The sequence below is a fragment of the Ochotona princeps genome, chromosome 29 (assembly GCF_030435755.1).
Source record: "Ochotona princeps isolate mOchPri1 chromosome 29, mOchPri1.hap1, whole genome shotgun sequence".
In the NCBI taxonomy this organism is placed as follows: domain Eukaryota; kingdom Metazoa; phylum Chordata; class Mammalia; order Lagomorpha; family Ochotonidae; genus Ochotona; species Ochotona princeps.
Window position 1 is genome coordinate 1,394,822 of NC_080860.1, and position 18,618 is coordinate 1,413,439.

The window sequence follows — 18,618 nt, forward strand, 5'->3', positions numbered from 1 at the left end:
CAGCAGCCTCGGCGTCTTCCGGGGAGCCGGCGGCGGCGGCATGGAGGACGAGGCGGAGCGGACGCCGCTGCTGGGCGCGCGGCGGGCGGCGGCGGCCGGGGCGTTCGCGGGGCGGCGCGCGGCGTGCGGGGCCGTGCTGCTGGCCGAGCTGCTGGAGCGCGCCGCCTTCTACGGGGTCACGGCCAACCTGGTGCTGTTCCTCAACGGGACGCCGTTCGACTGGGAGGGCGCGCAGGCCAGCCAGGCGCTGCTGCTCTTCATGGGCCTCACCTACCTGGGCTCGCCCTTCGGCGGCTGGCTGGCGGACGCGCGGCTCGGCCGGGCGCGCGCCATCCTGCTCAGCCTGGCGCTCTACCTGCTGGGCATGCTGGTCTTCCCGCTGCTGGCCGCGCCGGCCACGCGCGGCGCGCTCTGCGGGGCCCCGCGCCCCGCGCTCCTGCGCAACTGCTCTGCGCCCGGGACCCACGGCCGCGGGGCCGCCTGCGCCGACGCCGCCACGCGCCGCTGCGCGCCCGCCACCTTCGCGGGGCTGGCGCTTGTGGGCCTGGGCGTGGCCACGGTCAAAGCCAACATCACGCCGTTCGGCGCCGACCAGGTGAGCTGCGCGCCCTGCCACTTGGCACCTGCCTCTGCCGGGGCCCTGCACGGGGGTCGGAGAGAGCAGGAGGCCACTCCCGCCCAGCTGCATGCCCGCCCACCCACCCTGCACCTGTCAGAGGTCCCCAGGACTGGACCTGAGGGAGAGGGAGGGGGAGGCCCGGCCCGGGGAGAGCTGGAACACCCAGCCGTTCGGGGCAGGCTTCATGGGAGCTGGAAAATGACCCTTCCAGGGGTGGGGTGGGTGGGGCCCGCAAGTGGAGTGATGGCCTCCTGGCTTCCAGAAGGGACCGGCTGCCCTCCGTCTGCCTGGGGCCCAGGGGATGACAGCTGGCAGTGGGTCCTTCCCAGCGCTGCAGCGACCACATTCAGGGCTGAGGTTGACAGGGAAGGCCAGAGGAGAGGCCTCAAGGGCAGTGTCAGCCCGTGCGTCTGCACCAACACAGCCAGCAGGAGACGAGGGCCTCCCAGGGCACCGGGGATCCCTTCCGTGGCCGTGGGCAGTGAGGGCAGCAGGGTGGAGCCCCGGCGGTGTCCGGCTGGAGCAGGGCTGGGGCTGCCCTTGTGCCGTCCGGCAGGCCAGTCGCGTTTCTGGTTTCTAAGTGGCTGCAAACGAGGAGAGTGCCCTGAGCAGTACCAGGATGCCTCTCACAGTAAATAGAGCCTTTGTGGGACGCAGCCCCGCCCGGCTGCCACACAGGAACTGAGAAGCTGGGGGAGGCGGGGCGGCCCAGCCCGCGGTGTCGCCCCTGCCCTGCACAGGGCACCAGGCGCTCCGGAGCATTAGCGTGGGCCGTGTGGGAGCCGTGGCTTTCTGCCGTGGATGGCCGTGGGGCCCAGGGCGTGCAGGGAAGGGAGCGCTTGGCAAGTTCATGACGTGTGAACCTGGAGAGGGTGGCTTCTGGGGTGCTGCCCTCCACACGACTCCCTTGGAATCCCTGTCCTGGTCGCCTGAAGTCCCTGTGCAGATCCCCCGTCCACTGCCTCTTGTACAGATGGGACCCAGAGGCTGGGCAGCCCACGTCAGAGAAAGATTGCTTGTGTGAAAGGTGGCGGTACATAGAGAGACCTTGATCTTCCATCTGCTGGTTCAATTCCCGGGTGGCCTCAGTGGCCAGGACTGGGACAGGGCAGAGCATCTCATCTGGGTCTACCACATGGGTACAGGGACTGAAGCACTCTGGCCATTGTCTATTGCCTTCACAGGCTGCAACAGGTGGCAGGATTGGGAGCAGAGCAGCTGGGCACAAGGCGGCACCCCTCAGTGAGGCCGGCATTGTTGTCTGCATCTTAACACACATGGCCCAGGAAACACCTTGTGATGAACGGAGAAATGGCAGTTTTGTGGTGAATGTTGTGGTGTGTTCTGATGCACCATGTGTCGGCTGGAGCACGTTAGTACCCCAGGAGTCGGCTAGAGGAGCTGGTGGAGGTGTGGATGGACTGTCCACTAGAGGAGCTGGTGGAGGTGTGGATGGACTGTCCACTAGAGGAGCTGGTGGAGGCGTGGATGGGCTGTCCACTAGAGGAGCTGGTGGAGGTGTGGATGGACTGTCCACTAGAGGAGCTGGTGGAGGCGTGGATGGACTGTCCACTAGAGGAGCTGGTGGAGGCGTGGATGGACTGTCCACTAGAGGAGCTGGTGGAGGCGTGGATGGAGTGGTCACGTGGTCATGCTTTTACCCAGCTCGGGCTTCTTGCTGTGTGCTGGGTGTGGACACATCCTGTGATGATCTACGCGTGGCTCCTCAAGGCCGGGCCTCATGGCTTTGCTCTCGGGTGCCTTGGCTGTCTGACCAGCAGCGAAGGTCCAGGACGGGGAGCCAGCCCTTGTCCATCCTTCAAAGAGCAGGTCCTGCCCCCAGTGTGTGGGTTGACCAACGTCTGTCCCCTTCACTGGCCCAGCTGAGCCTTGCGTGCAGGTGCGGCCAGCCTGGCCCCAGGCCTGCTCACCTGCCAGTCTTTCTGACAACAGAGGAGGCGGCGGAGCGTGGGGAGAGAGTGCAGCCGTGGGCCTGGTCCTGAGTAGGGTATTGCCTCCTGGTCAAGTGGGCTGTGCCTGCATGGTCCGCGCTGCCTGCTGGGTGCTTTGAGGCGGGCCCTGCTGTGTTTCTAGCTGCTGCGGATGGCTGGGCTCTGAACCTCAGTGCAGTGTGGTGGCCCCAGGGAGGGAGAGCCTGGCATTTAGAAGGTTGGTAACTGGGTGCTGGGTGGAGTGCAGTCTTTTTGCAGTAGTTCAGCTGGAAGTAGTTTATTTGCTGACAAAGAGATAAGTGTAGATGTGCCCCGGCCCCGCTTTTTAAAATTTGGCCTTTTGCGTAAGTTTGGGATTTTTTTTTTTAATGACAAGTGAGGGACTGTGGGTCAGTGGAAGAATGAGTAAAACTCCATGGAGAATCTCCACGCGGTGGGGGGCGGTCCTGGCAACCCAGCCAGGAGCCCTCCCAGCATTTCTCCATCTGTTCCTGCGTGGAGACGTGGGAGTGATGGGGCCGGGGTGGCCAGGGTGTGGACCGCAGTGCTGACCTGAGGGAGCGGTGCGTGGCAGCTTGGCCAGGAAGCCTTTGGGGGAAAGTGGGTTTCCTTGGCTGGCATGCTTGTCACTCGAGGAAATCTGTCCTTTGAGGGTCTTCTTTACGCTGGCGTCTCGCCAGGCTGAGCAGGGCCCGTCGGAGCTGCCCGGTGCGGGAGCCCAGTGCGGGGTCAGCCCTGAGCGTTGCCCAGCATGGCCCCTGTGTCACAGTTGTGTCTGTTCTGGACTGGGGTTGAGCCTTCAGAACAGATCCCAAGGAGAAAACTTTGCCCCACGTGCCAAGGGGACAAGGGTGCAGTGTTTCCCACTTGGGAGTTTTAAGCTGCCTGCCTGACTCGCTCTACAGGGTGCCGTGCTGGCTTGGCCTCCTGGGGCCGGTTCTGGGGGCTTTTGCTGCCGAGTCAGGCCAAGCCTCCCTGGCAGGACAGGTGTCCATGCAGTGGGGCTGCAGGGCTGCCCAAGCCCTGCCCAGCTCACTAGCTCGTAGCGGCCAGCTTCCCGTGTGACGGGCAGGAGGGGGCAGGGCTCTGCTGGGCTGGTCAGGTGTTCGTGTTTTGTGTGTTGTGGAGATTTTAAAAAAAGATTTATTTTTAACTGGAAAAGCAGATCAGATTTATAGAGAGGTAGATACAGAAAAATCTTCCGGCTGCTGGTTCACTCCCTGCGGCTGCAACAGCCTGAGATGATCCAAAGCCAGGAGCCAGGAGCCTCTTCTGGGTCTCCCACGTGGGTGCAGGGTCCCAAGGCTTTGGGCCGTCCTCAGCTGCTTTCCCAGGCCACAGGCAGGGAGCTGGATGGGAAGTGGAGCAGCTGGGTCACGAATCGGCTTTTCTACGGGAACCCGGCTCTTGTAAGGTGGGGGTTTAGCCGTCACACTGGGGCCCGGGTTCTGTGGGAGAGCATGGCATGGCCGCTGTGGCTGGAGGGCTGTGCATCTGGCGGCCCTGGGTCTGGCTTGTGCTTGGTCCTGCTCTGTGCTCAAGGCTTTTTCCGATCGCTTGTCAGAGCAGAGCCCTGCTGTCTGCCCTTGGGGCCCTGTCTCCTCTGCGGCCGCTGCCTCTTGACCTTCGGCTGGCGGAACGGAGGAAGGGCCCAGGTTGAGCTTCTAGGTTTTGGACGTCGCTCACACGGGCGCTGGCGCTGGGACGCGGCCAGTGCTGACCGGGCAGGAGAGCATGTGGCTTTTTGAAGCTCTGAGCTGCCATCCGAGATGGCATGCCGCTCTGCTGGTTTGCACGTGTTTCTCGCCAACACAGTGGCTGTGCTTAGACATTAAACACACACAACACACAATTTCGATTCTCAGTTTTACACCTTTGATCTCACAAAGTAGAACTCGAAATACTGTGTGAAGTGACAGTGGAGGCCCGTCACATGGCAGGGCTGGAGGTTGGCCCGGGTACCACCGGTCACGCAGTGGGTCAGGAGCCTGGCCTGTCCCTGGAGTGAATGACTCTAGTCTCCATGACGGGCACGTGCCGCTGAAGTGGGAGCTGTCACATAAGCAGGGCCAGACCAGGCACCAGCCTGTGGTGAGCCTGTCAGCTCCAGGAAGCGGAGCCCACCCGAGGCCCACAAGGCCCTCCGTTGGCCCTGGGTCTGTTCAGACGCACCAGCGCAGAGGGGCCTGCATGCCAGGGACCCGAGTGTGCCCGGCTGTGGACGGGTCTGAGCCGGCATATTGCCGTGTCCCCTCTGTGTCCTGAGGCTGGTGACCTGAGCCTTCCAGGAATCCTTGTCCAAATCAGAACTGCTCTGATCCCACGGTGACGGCCAACAGCCCATGGCAGTGGCCCCGATCCTCACTGATCAGTGGCGGTCACATGGAAGTGACTTAAAATGCGGGCTTTTGCCCGGGCCCAGAGACTAGAGCTTGCGGGCCAGAGAGCAGGTGCTGAGTGTCCCGGGCATTGCCAGGCAGCTGGGCCATGCCGTGTGCCATGCTCAAGCCTGTTGGAACTCAGCGTGGCTCCCAGCCTCCACGGGCATCCTGCCTAGGAAGCTCTCTGCCAGGGGGCTCCAGAAATGCATCCTGTGTCTGCAGGCTGTGTGCACAGTCCCGCTTGCCGACTTCCCTCACGGGTCCCGTGTCTCCTGCCGTTCCAGGTCAAGGACCGAGGCCCGGAAGCCACGCGGAGGTTTTTTAACTGGTTCTACTGGAGCATCAACCTGGGTGCGATCATTTCTCTGGGTGGCTTTGCCTACATCCAGCAGAACGTCAGCTTCGTGGCAGGCTACGTGATCCCCACGGTCTGCGTGGGCGTGGCCCTCGTGGTCTTCCTGTGCGGCCAGAGCGTCTTCGTCACCAAGCCGCCTGACGGCAGCGCCTTCACGGACATGGTCAAGATCCTCACCTACTCCTGCTGCTCCCGGACGTGGCGGCCAGAACGCCCGGGCAGCCGGTGAGTACCCGGCTCCCAGCATGGGCACACGGCATGCTGGGGAGCAGGCCGGCAGGGGTGGCCTCAGGCTCCCACCTCCACAGGGCGCTTGCTCTCCCAGGCTGCTTGGCGTTGGGTGGAAGGAGGCTGGCAGGGGGCGGGAGAGGCAGGCTGAGTGACTGAGTGCCTGAAGACATCCATGCTGCCCCCCGAGAGCAGGCCGCTGCCCAGAGGGTAGCAGGGCTGCTTCCCCTGGGGCAGGAGCTGGACTGCTGGGGTGTTCTGGGGTGACTGTGGGCCTGGGGGGCCCGGCACTTAATGCCTGTGGACCAGGGCTGTATCTGGGAGCCCTGCAGGACCCCACAGGTGCGTGCCGATGTTGGGGTACCTCCTGTGGCACAGTGCGATTCTGCGAATTCCAGTAGCCCAGCCATAGGACGTTTGTGGCGACTGAGCAGGGCCTGGGCTGCTTCAGACTCACGCCAGCTGTGTGGCCTCTGAGGTCTGTGAGCTCCACTTCTGGACGGCGCTGGGATGGCGCTGGTTGCCAGAACATTCTGTGGGCTTTTGTCCTTATGCCCAGGGAGCCATTTTGAGCGTGTCTGATGTCCTCACTGGCATCCTCGCGGTGGCTCAGCGCTCAGCCTCTCCTCGGTGTCCCCGGCTTCCTGCTGGCCCGCTGGGGACACGATGGGGACTCCCCGGAAGCTGGCGTTGCCCCGGCAGATGCCAGCCCTTGCCCTAACCATGCTTGTTAGCCTTGACGGAGAGGGAAGCTCAGAGCGCTCACCTTCTCGAACCCTCCACGAATGCCCACAAGGAGTCAGCCAGTCCACAGCCAGGAGTCTCCCATGGGAGTGGCCAGCACCTGAGCTAGCCCCTGCCTTCTCCCAGGGCTGGGGTGAGCAGGGCCCCCAGTGTAGGTAGGCAGGGCATCTTAGTACTGTGGCCAGCTGCCGCCCCAGTAGCTTTAGGTTAGGGAGCCTGTGTCCAGGTGACTGGGGTCCCTCTGGCCTGGGCCCTCCATACTGACGGTGACTGGGTCCTCACATTGAACAGGAGGAAGGCCTCCCCACCCCCGTCTCACCTGGCTGCAGAAGCGGCTCTGTTTTCTGAAGGATTGCCCCTGAGAGCTGCGGGGCTCGTCCCCAAAAAGGCACCTGAGTGTGTACACCAGGCTGGCCAGCTGCAGGGTCCTCACAGGCCCCTGCTGTGCCCTGGGCCGCAGGGTGTGCCAGCTGCTGGGGCGGCAGTGGCGCTGGGTCAGGGCCCAGGCTGGTGCTCCTCCTGTTGGCCTTGCCACCAGGGCTAGCATGTGCCGGACAGCTGGCTGAATGCAGGGAGCTGGGTCCCACCTCCAAACCGCGTTTGTTATCAAGGGCTGCTGGCTGTGGAAGAAAACTAATTCCTTCGTTCTGTTTCCCAAAGTGAAGGCAGTGGAGTCTTTCAACAATCTTCTAAACAAAGTCTGTTTGATTCATGTAAGATGTGCCACGGAGGGCCGTTCACGGAAGACACCGTGGAAGACGTCAAGGCTCTGGTCAAGACCGTGCCTGTCTTCTTGGCTCTGATTCCTTACTGGACAGTGTACTTCCAAGTGAGTGCCTCCCCGCGGCCCGCCAGGGCTGCCCGCAGCCGCGAACCCGGGACGCGGTGGCTCCTTCCGGTGGCTGGAAGCCCTTTCCCAGAAAGAAGCCAAGAACTCCTGGTTTCCCGCGGCATGTTCCCGTCTCGTCTGGCTCACTGGGTCGGAGCGGACTGCAGGGATGCTCCTGGAGATCCAGCAGGCGCCTGGCCATCCTTGTGTCCCCGGGCCGGGGCTGGCCGAGTGCGGGATGCGCCGCACTGAGCCCGCCTCTCGTCCCCAGATGCAGACGACCTATGTCCTGCAGAGCCTTCACTTGAGGATTCCAGAAATTCCCAGCATCACCACTGCCCACCACACGGTGAGCGCCTGACACGCTGTCTGCCGGCCATCTCCCAGGGCCTCATGGGGCGAGCGGGCGCGGAGACACGCGTGGGTACCTTCCTGGGAGGGCATTGCTTGGTGCCGGTGTTCAGTGGACCAGGCTGGCCGACATCTGTCACACGGTCCTGAGCGTCCCTGCCTGGAGACTGTGGGAGTGCCAGCTGGCAGACGGGGTCCTCAGGGTGGCACAGGCTGGGAATGACAGGTGTGCGGTGGGCACACCATGGAGGAGGAATGAGCGGTGTACCGTGGGCTTGGCAGGCGGGGCGCACACATGGAACAGTAGTGACAGCGTGTACCCCCAGCTGGGAGTGACACGTGTGTGCCCCTAGCTGGGAGTGAGGGGCGTGCAGCGGCGTGACACGCATGGAGCTCGGGTGACGCCTGCCCTTCTGTGTCCCGCAGTTCCCGGCGGCCTGGCTCACCATGTTTGATGCCCTGCTCATCTTGCTGCTCATCCCACTGAAGGACCGGCTGGTGGACCCGGTGCTGCGCAGGCACGGCCTGCTGCCCTCCTCCCTCAAGAGGATCGCTGTGGGCATGTTCTTTGTCATGTGCTCCGCCTTCGCTGCTGGTGAGGGGCCCCGCTGCCAACGGGGTGGGCTCTGGGGCTGTGGGTCCTGCCCGGGCTTGGTCACGCGGCTCTGGGGCTGTGGGTCCTGCCCGGGCTTGGTCACGCACTCGCTGCGCAGTGGCTCTGCTGTGGGCTGGAACGGCAGCCACAGGGTGCTCTGGGGAGGCTTGCTGTGCTCCCGGGAGGGGAACTGCACCCTGGGCCCGGCCTGGGCCCTGTTGAGGCTGCTGGAGGCCTGGAGGCCTTTAGCAGTTCTTGCGTCAAAGCTTGTGTGCTTGGGGGCACAGTGGCCCCACACCTGGAGTGAGACGTGTCTAGGTGGGTGTCAGGTGCACACTGCCTGGAGCATCGCGTCCCGTGTTGCAGTGCCCGGCTAAGTCCCAGTGGCTTCACCTCTGACCAGCTTCCTGCCGGAGGGCGCCCCAAGAGGCAGCGAGTGAAGGCCAAGGACTTGTGTCCTGCCGCCCGCACGGGAGGCCTGGATGGCCTTGCCCTGCCTCCTGGTTCTCCCTGAGGAGCATTGTCTCTCCGTCCGGGCTGACGAAGCTGGGCTAGGCTGGCCTTCCCGGCCTGCTTGACAACATTCCCTGTGTTGGTGTTTGCAAAGGACTGAGCTGGAACGCAGTCGAGTCACGTCATTCGCACTTAGTCCCTGCACGCCCCCGGCTGGCTCTTGCCAAGTGTGCGAGAAGGGCGCTGCTGCCCTGGGACCACGCTCCATCCGCTGCGGTCCCGGCCGCCCTGGCACGTGTTGGACCTAGGGCACGGCTGGACTGGCCCTCCAGGCTGGGTAGTTGGAAGGTGACAACAATCGCTTTGATGAACCGTGAAGTGAGGTCATATCCAGATGATGCTGCTTGTGTAAGTCAGTTTTCCTGGCGGAGCTGTGATGGGGAGGCAGGCAGGAGGAACCGCAGCTGGTTCAGTGAGGGCTGTCAGGAGGGGCGGCTCGTCCGATGCCCCAGCCCTGGCCGGCCGTGCTCCCGTCCGCAAAGGGCTGCCATCAAGGGAGGGTCTTTCTCTGTTCCAGAGGGGAAAGAAGTGTCTTTGGGTTTTCTCGTAGATGCTTTCTGTTTGCTTTCTCTTGGGGCCACCTGGGACTTTCCAGGGTTTCTGTACGTGTTTGGGCAGAGAGGGGGGCACTGGTGGCTGGGGTGCTCTCTGGAGTTGGGGTCCTGTTCTAGGAGCAGTCAAGGCTTTGTTAGGAATGGGAAGAAATCACCGCTCAGCAAGTTTGTGGGAGCTGCCAGGGAGCCGGGCTGTTACCCCGACGGGCCGTGATGGCTACCAGGGAGCCGGGCTGTTACCCCGACGGGCCGTGATGGCTGCCAGGGAGCCGGGCTGTTACCCCGACGGGCCGTGATGGCTGCCAGGGAGCCGGGCTGTTACCCCGACGGGCCGTGATGGCTGCCAGGGAGCCGGGCTGTTACCCCGACGGGCCGTGATAGCTGGGCTGGCGGCTTCAGGTTCTGAAGGAGCTGGCTGTGCAGGACAGGCCTGGGCCATCGGCCTCTGTGCGTCAACGCAGTGCCAGCCGCCACCTCTGTGTTCTGCCATGGGCCAGAAGCAGCGGGTCGGCTGTCAGAGGGTCTGTCCCCGCCCAGCCCAGGCCGGCCAGGCTCCTTCCCCCACCAGCAGGGAGCACTGAGCAGTCTGGGCCCTCCCGTGGGTCACCTTCAGGAACGAAGTGACTGATGGGATGTGTCAGGGCTGCTGATGTGCCCCGCCCCACCAGCGCGCCTTGCCTGAAGGGCCCGACGCAGGTGCCTGACTGCAGGAGACGCGTGGCCGGGGCCTGAGGAGCAGTTTCTCTTCCTTCTTCGCGGTGTTTCTTTGCTTTGGTCCCACTGCCCCTCGTGGGGGTTTCTGCTGCTCCGTGCAGGACTTTCCAAGCGCGTGTCAGTTGCAGGGCAGAGTTGAAAGGCAGCCACTCCCATCGTGTGGTTCCTACTCCCCTTGAGTGCTTAGGGGCTAGCCGTGTGCCGCTGTGGGTTCCGGAGCAAGAGCGGCCACTCATGAGGCTGAAGCAGCTGTGTGTGAGGCTCAGAGGCACACCCACACACCCACACCCCCACACTCACACACACACCCCCACACACCCACACACCCACACACCCACACACACCCACACACACCCCCACACATCCCCACACACCCACACCCACACCCTCACACCCACACACCCACACACCCACACTCACACACACACCCACACACACCCCCACTCACACACACACCCACACACACCCCCACACACCCCCACACACCCACACACCCACACTCACACCCCCACACACCCACACTCACCCACACACCCACACCCCCACACCCCCACACTCACCCACACACCCACACACACACCCACACACACCCACACCCTCACACCCACACACCCACACACCCACACCCACCCACACACCCACACCCTCACACACCCACACCCACACACCCACGCACCCACACCCTCACACACCCACACACACCCACACCCTCACACACCCACACCCTCACACCCCCACACCGTCACACACCCACAGTCACACACACACACCCCCCACACACCCACACCCACACTCACACCCACACCCACACCCACACCCTCACACACCCCCACACACCCCCACACACCCACACACACCCACACACCCACACCCTCACACACCCACACTCACACACACACCCACACACACCCACACACACCCCCACACACCCACACTCACACCCACACCCCCACACGCCCACACACCCCCCCACACACCCACACCCTCACACCCACACTCACACACACACACACACACACCCCACACACCCACACACACCCACCCTCACACCCACACACACCCCCACACACCCCCACACACCCCCACACACCCACCCTCACACCCACACCCCCACACGCCCACACACACCCCCACACACCCACACCCTCACACCCACACTCATACACACACCCACACACCCACACCCTCACACCCACACTCACACACACCCACACTCACACACACACCCACACCCTCACACACTCACACCCACACTCACACCCACACACACCTACACCCACACTCACACACACCCCCCCACACACCCACGCACCCACACTCACACACACCTACACCCACACTCACACACACCCACACACATATCCACACTCACACACACCCACACACACACACCCCCACACACTGCCTGCGGCTGCTCGAGTGCCTTCCATGTGCAGGGTTCCTGACCATCACGTGCCATTTCTAAAATAGGCCCCGTTGGCTCAGTGCCAGCTGTGGGGGAACGGGCCGTGCTCACATGTCAGGGGAAGCTGCCGTGGCTGTCACCTTCCGGTCCTTGGGTTGGGGAGCTCTGCGCAGGGACCTGGGCCCCCACGTGCTCCGGGGCTGAGGCTGTGTCTCGGAGGCCGCTGAGCCCCTCGCTGAGGCGTGTGCGGCCCCTGCCCTGCCGAGGAGGCCTCTGCTCCCCTGTCGCATGATTCTCTCAGGTTCCTTGTAAAGCTTTCCTCTTCTGGAGGTTTGCGATTTACTCAGTGGAGATAAAAATAGTCTAAGTCACTCTGGCTTCTTCCCCATCTCCAGGTTCGTGTGTTCACGTGTGCAGGCAGGCAGTTTGCCAGAGCCGTGTGTGTTTTGGGTCTCACTGAGGCGTCAGCCCGGCTCTGTGGTTTTGACTCTGATTTGGGATTGCTCTTTGCTGATTGAAGAGTTAATATTCTGGTTCCTGTTACCTCACTGTCTAGTTTCCTGGTGTTCTTTCTCGCTCACTGAGTTAAGCTCTGTGTTTTCGTCTGCGTCTTTGCTCCCGGCTGGGAAACAGGACGTTCTGGCTGTGAGTTTGCCTGTGATGCCGGCTTTGGCTGGTCTTGTGGACATTCCTTGTGTTGTGTCCTGTGGTGGTGACTTTCTTGGTGGTGCACAAGTGACGCTGTCTTACTTTGTGACATTTTTACTTCTGACCACATGTGGTTGTGGTGTCTGGCTTGCTGGGAGGTGGGAGAGGGCAGGGTCTTGCTGATTCTGGCGTGGGGCTTTCTGAGGTTCCCTGGGACGTCATCCTGCTTTCTGAGGGTTTGACGTGTGTGTGACGGACAGCCATGGTGTCCCAGGGCCAGCACAGGGTAGGGGGTCAGCCAGACGGGTCCAGCACATCCTAGGGTGTGGGCAGTCTGTGGGAAGGAAGCTGGGGAGTCGGGGCGTGGGGGCGGGGCCCACTGCGGGGGTGGCTGCGGTCTCTCAAGGATTGCTATGCGTGTCTGCTCTCGGTGAGCGTGCTTTGACTGCAGTCTCCCCAGCCTGGTCTGCCTGCACATCTCAGCTGAGGGCGGCTAGACAGGCGTTGCCGTGCTGTGTCCCCGCTGGTAGGTCCTGGCCCTTCTTCATGCTCGGGCCCATGGGTGCTCACACGTGGGGGTGAGCGTGACTGCATGCACCGCATCCGTGGGTCCTTTTGTCCTCTTCAGCACACGTTCTAGACGTGGGCATCTTGTCCCAGGGGCCGAGCTGCTGCGTGGGCCACCTGCTGGGTCATAGAGCCTGGGTTTCATCCTCGACTCTGCCCAACGCCGACTTCCTGCCTGGTGCGCACTCTCGGCGGCAGCAGGCATGGCTCAGTTAGTGGGTCTCTGCTGTCACGTGGGAGACCAGTATACATGGTGGGAGACCGCCACATGGTGGGGGAGACCAGTACACATGGTGGGGGAGACCAGTACACATGGTGGGAGACCAGTACATGGTGGGAGACCACCACATGGTGGGAGACCACCACATGGTGGGAGACCAGTACACATGGTGGGGGAGACCATCACATGGTGGGAGACCAGTACATGGTGGGAGACCACCACATGGTGGGAGACCAGTACACATGGTGGGAGACCAGTACACATGATGGGAGACCACCACATGGTGGGGGAGACCATCACATGGTGGGAGACCAGTACATGGTGGGAGAGAGACCACCACATAGTGGGAGACCACCACATGGTGGGAGACCAGTACACATGGTGGGGGAGACCATCACATGGTGGGAGAGACCAGTACATGGTGAGAGACCAGTACACATGGTGGGAGACCAGTACACATGGTGGGGGAGACTATCACATGGTGGGAGACCAGTATACATGGTGGGAGACCAGTATACATGGTGGGAGACCACCACATGGTGGGAGACCAGTACACATGGTGGGGGAGACTATCACATGGTGGAAGACCAGTACACATGGTGGGAGACCAGTACACATGGTGGGAGACCACCACATGGTGGGAGACCAGTACACATGGTGGGAGACCAGTACCCATGGTGGGGGAGACCACCACATGGTGGGAGACCAGTACACATGGTGGTCCCCAGCTCCCTGCTTCTGGCCTGGCCCGCCCTGCCTGGCTGTTGTGCATTTGGGGAGGCCTCTGTGTTTCTCTGCCTCTCTGCCTCTCAGGGAAAGTAGACATGAACGGATGGCCTGGAGGGCCTCCGTGGGTGGGGTCAGCTGGCGCTGTGGCAGAGGAGTGCCCCACCCCTGTGTGCTTGTCGTGACAGTATGGCTAAGAAATGCGCCCACACGGTGATGTGGTGAGCGTCAGATAAGACAGCGCCCACCCTCATTCCCCGTGCTGGTGGGCTGTGAGACCCCGTGGCAAGCTGCGGTCCCACAGCCTGCCCTCCGTTCTTGGGGTGCCGAGCGCAGTCGTGGGGGCACCCCCTCTTTGCTGTGGTTCTCACTGCACCAGAAGCATCTTGGAGTAGCTGTTGTCTTAGCTGAGCTGCAGGGGGACTGTAACGTGCTGACCGACTTCTGGCTTCCAGGGATTCTAGAAAGTAAGAGACTGGAGCTGGTCAGGGAGAGAACCATCAACCAGACCATCGGCAACGTGGTGTACCACGCGGCGGACCTGCCCATCTGGTGGCAGGTGCCCCAGTACGTGCTCATTGGGGTCAGCGAAATCTTCGCCAGCATAGCAGGTGAGGCTGTGGAGCCGCGGCCTTGGTGGCCGAGTGTCCGGGGATCCGCTGGGCCGCAGGGGCAGGGCCCTTTGGTGGCGTTCACCTTCTGTGGCTTGAGGTTCATTCTCGATACAAGCACAAAATTCCCGCAAATGTTTGGAGCTCAGTAACTGCCCCAGACGTGCCATGGGTGAGGGCACAGAGCATGGCCCTGCAGTGGCTCGCCAGCAGCCAGGCTCGGGCTGTTGGGGCGGGGTCACGTGAAGGCAGCGGAAGGTCCTGGGGACGTCTTCTCGTGGCCGTACCGCAGGGTGGGCAGAGCGCGCAGTGCCCTGAGCACCCTGCAGAGCCAGCTGCTGTGATGGACTGCAGTGCCCTGTGTCTGCCCCCTCACGGCCTGCAGTCTGTCCCATGCCTGGTGGCTGAAGAGTGTAAGAGAGCGTTGCATTGGCCGACTCCAGAGGAACAGGGCCCGAACTCTGACGTCCAGTGTTGGCTTCCTGCCGCCTGGGGGCTGTGCTGTCAGGAGAGTAGTTTTTCCTGCCATCCCCAGGCAGGCAGGGGCCAGCGCTCCTCCCGGCTCCTTGCTGGTGTGTGGGGGGGCAGCAGGCACGTCCGTGGTGCCCCACGTGTCCCTGGTGCCCTGTGTGTCCTGGGGTGCTCCTCCACATCGCACCTCCTCTCCACAGGGCTCGAGTTCGCCTACTCGGCCGCCCCCAAGTCCATGCAGAGCGCCATCATGGGCCTCTTCTTCTTCTTCTCTGGCGTGGGCTCCTTCGTGGGCTCAGGGCTGCTGGCGCTTGTGTCCATCAAGGCCATCGGGTGGATGAGCAGCCACACGGACTTTGGTAAGAGCTGCAGCCTGGGCGAGCCCGGCCTGGAGGAGGCCCGGGTGCGGGGAGGGTGTTGCGGGCCAGCCTCAGGTGTGCCGCCCTACGCTGGCCTGGAGGAGGCCTGGGTGCGGGGAGGGTGTTGCGGGCCAGCCTCTGGAGGAGGCCCGGGTGCGGGGAGGGTGTTGCGGGCCAGCCTCTGGAGGAGGCCCGGGTGCGGGGAGGGTGTGGCGGGCCAGCCTCTGGAGGAGGCCCGGGTGCGGGGAGGGTGTGGCGGGCCAGCCTCTGGAGGAGGCCCGGGTGCGGGGAGGGTGTGGCGGGCCAGCCTCTGGAGGAGGCCCGGGTGCGGGGAGGGTGTGGCGGGCCAGCCTCTGGAGGAGGCCCGGGTGTGGGGAGGGTGTTGCGGGCCAGCCTCTGGAGGAGGCCCGGGTGCGGGGAGGGTGTTGCGGGCCAGCCTCAGGTGTGCCGCCCTACGCTGGCCTCCTCCACGGATCGTGTCACTTGCTGTGTGCTCGCAGTCCTGCCGTGTCTCACCCCTGCGCTGGCCCTCCTGCCCGCCTTGTGAGCTCACCCCTGCTCTGGACCCTGCTCATCTGTGCGGTGGATGAGCTCCGCGTCACAGCCCGCTTCGTGTAGCTCCTTGCTCCTCACAGGGCCGATCAGACAGCGCCAGGGTGCTACCTGGGGGCTCAGGGCTTTCCCTGCACAGTGGGCGTTACCCAGGCCAGGGGCAGAGGCCGCAGGCTGGCAGGGGGCGTGCTGCAGTGCCGCGTTTGCTCTGGTTCAGTTTTCACTGGCTGCTTTTGGTGCTGGATACCGCGAGGTTGTGGTGAGGGGTCCGTGCCTTCCATACCATCTGCAGAATTCTACAGTCAGCCCTTGTCCTGGTCCTCAGCACATCCCCGCCCCCCACCACTGCCCGTCCTCAGCCCCGCCCTGGCCCTCAGCTCCCACCCTGGCCCTCAGCCCTGCCCTGGCCCTCAGCCCTGGCCCTCAGCCCTGCCCTGGTCCTCAGCCCCGCCCTGGTCCTCAGCCCTGGCCCTCAGCCCTGCCCTGGTCCTCAGCCCTGGCCCTCAGCCCTGCCCTGGTCCTCAGCCCTGCCCTGGCCCTCAGCTCCCACCCTGGCCCTCAGCTCCCACCCTGGCCCTCAGCTCCCACCCTGGTCCTCAGCCCTGCCCTGGTCCTCAGCCCCACCCTGGCCCTCAGCTCCCACCCTGGTCCTCAGCCCCGCCCTGGTCCTCAGCCCTGGTCCTCAGCTCCCACCCTGGTCCTCAGCCCTGGCCCTCAGCCCTGCCCTGGTCCTCAGCCCTGGCCCTCAGCCCTGCCCTGGTCCTCAGCCCCGCCCTGGCCCTCAGCTCCCACCCTGGTCCTCAGCTCCCACCCTGGCCCTCAGCTCCCACCCTGGCCCTCAGCCCCACCCTGGCCCTCAGCCCCGCCCTGGCCCTCAGCTCCCACCCTGGTCCTCAGCCCCGCCCTGGTCCTCAGCCCTGGTTCTAAGCCTCACCCTGGTCCTCAGCCCTGGCCCTCAGCCCCACCCTGGCCCTCAGCCCCACCCTGGTCCTCAGCCCTGCCCTGGCCCTCAGCCCTGCCCTGGTCCTTGGCCCTCTCCCGCTAACCCACCGTCTACAACCCGCACCCCCAGTCCTGAGGACCTGTAGGATCTGTCCTAGTGCCTGCCGCATATCAGAGACTGCATACACCCTGAGAGAGGCTGGGCAGCTCTGGGGCAGCCACTGGCCTTGCAAGGGGAACAGAGGCCACAATGTTAGGCAGAGTTCCCAGGAGGCCGGATCTGGGAGACTTCAGAATAGAGCAACACCCTTGCCCTCACCTGGAAGTGGCCACACCTGTCCTGTGTCAGCCGGGGTGCTGGGATGGCGTCCTGGAGCAGCAGCTTGCCGCTCACCCCCGTCGCTCCCCCCAGCTGCCTGGCGGCCCCTCCCTGTCATTGTTTGCCTCTAGATGGGAACCACGCGCCTGCCACGCAGCGTCGGGATCCAGCATGGGGTGGGGCTCTCGTGGCTGTGAGACCTCCCCAGGCTTCCAGAGCCTTCCTCCCGTCTCCTAGTTAATCTTACCCACACTAGGCGGACACCCTGGGGTGCCCACCCATCTGTTGCTCTGCTGTGACCACAGCCTGGCCCTCAGCATTCGTGTGCGTCACGCAAGGTGTGCACTGTCCGTGTGAGCGTGCTGCGGTGTGTGTCTGTGCCACAGCCAGCGGTGCTGCCATGGGTGTGCCGGTGTGGCGCGCATGGGCATGGCTCTCTGGCTTCTGTGAAAGCGTGGGGCACAGGCTGCATCTCTGGGTACCACACTCGGGGTAGCATGCCTTGTCCTGATGGGCACTCACGGTGTTACCTCCCAGAGGTGTCTGCAGGGACCTGGCTGGGCCTGTGGCTTTGAGCTTCAGTGGGAGTGGTTCACTGTGGGAGTGGTGCCCCAGCACCCTGGCTTGGCCTTGGCCTTGGCCTGAGAGCCAGTGTGTAGCACTGACCCCTTCCCGAGTCCCGTGTGGGGGGAGCAGCTCGGGGCCGAGTCAGGGCTGCCCACTGCCGCTTCCTGCGTCGGCCACTCCGTGCCTGTTGCTGTTCACACCGTTCCTGCCTCTTGCCACTTCTCCCTGGTGCCGGCTGCTGCTGGGTGGTGGGTGTCTCCTGGCCACCCCCGCCGGCCCCCCCGGGCTGGCTGCAGGCCTCTCCCCAAGCGCCCCACTGGGCATGGCCTGGCGTGTATGGGCGGTGGTGTCGAGGTGCCTGCTCTCCCTCCCTGCAGGCAACATCAACGGCTGCCACTTGAACTACTACTTCTTCCTGCTGGCCGCCGTCCAGGGCGCCACCCTGCTGCTCTTCCTCGTCGTGTCTGTGAGGTACGACCGCCAGCGAGCCAGGGCCAACGGCGTGGCTGCCAGCGCCAGGGCCTGACGCCACCTCCGGACCGTGGCTGTGCAGGGACGGACTGGGGATGTCCTGACAAGCCGGCAGGCCTCTGCCTGCACCCGTGGGGGACGCGCCTCAGCCCCAGGCTCCCGGGGGGCTGTGTGTGGCCGAGCCTGTGGCCATGATTCTGCTGCCCAAGCCCCGATGGAGACCGCACGGCCTGAGAGCGCCCTGTGTCTTCCAGTCTCTGCTTGCGGTGAGCATTCGTGGTCATGGAGGCGGAGCACTGTGGGGTCAACACTGCCAGGAGCTCCCACAGGCGTACCCACAGTTCCCATGCCAGCCACACACCTGGCATCGCAGGTGTGGGCCATGCCATGTCTACAGTGGCTGTGTCAGCCGTGGCCGGGTCTGCCATGGCGGTGCTGCCTGCCCGTGGGGCACATGTTGGTTTTCAAGGAGGAGCACGTGACGGGCACCGCTGGAGGCTGCCCAGGCTTGGACTGGACGCCTCCCAGGTGTCCCACACCATGCGGAGACCAGAGGCTGGCCATCGTGGAGGGTGGGGTCGGTGCCCCCACAATGGCTGACAGCAGCTGTGGACTCAAGCCGGGTTTTGTGGATTTGCTTGTCTCTGGGTTCTGAGTTTAACTGGACTACTGTGTTTGTTGCTGTGTTTTTGGAATAACTTTATAAAAGCATCTCACTCCTAAGTCACGTGGACTCGTTGTTTGGGTTGCCCACGGTCGACCGTGAATGTTCACAGCTGGAGACAACGGGCGTCCATTTCCAGTAGTGAGCGACTTGGTCAGGTTTTCTGGTGGATTAGCGTGGGCTGCTTCAGGATGTGCATTAGCAGGGGGCTGCAAGGAGCTGGGACCCCCAGCTGGCGCCCGAGGAGGGCCTGAAGCAGTC

At 63.7% G+C, this 18,618-nt stretch overlaps 1 protein-coding gene across 1 annotated transcript; it reads left to right on the plus strand.

The window, feature by feature from the left end:
* Window positions 1–8: 8 nt before the first annotated feature.
* Window positions 9–18,068, plus strand: SLC15A4 (solute carrier family 15 member 4). The gene is made up of 8 exons (XM_058656633.1): window positions 9–595; window positions 5,237–5,532; window positions 6,940–7,108; window positions 7,380–7,457; window positions 7,886–8,054; window positions 13,857–14,012; window positions 14,684–14,842; window positions 17,600–18,068. The coding sequence occupies exons 1-8, from the start codon at window positions 41–43 to the stop codon at window positions 17,746–17,748; spliced, it is 1,731 nt and encodes a 576-aa protein (XP_058512616.1). The 5' UTR covers window positions 9–40; the 3' UTR covers window positions 17,749–18,068.
* Window positions 18,069–18,618: the final 550 nt, after the last annotated feature.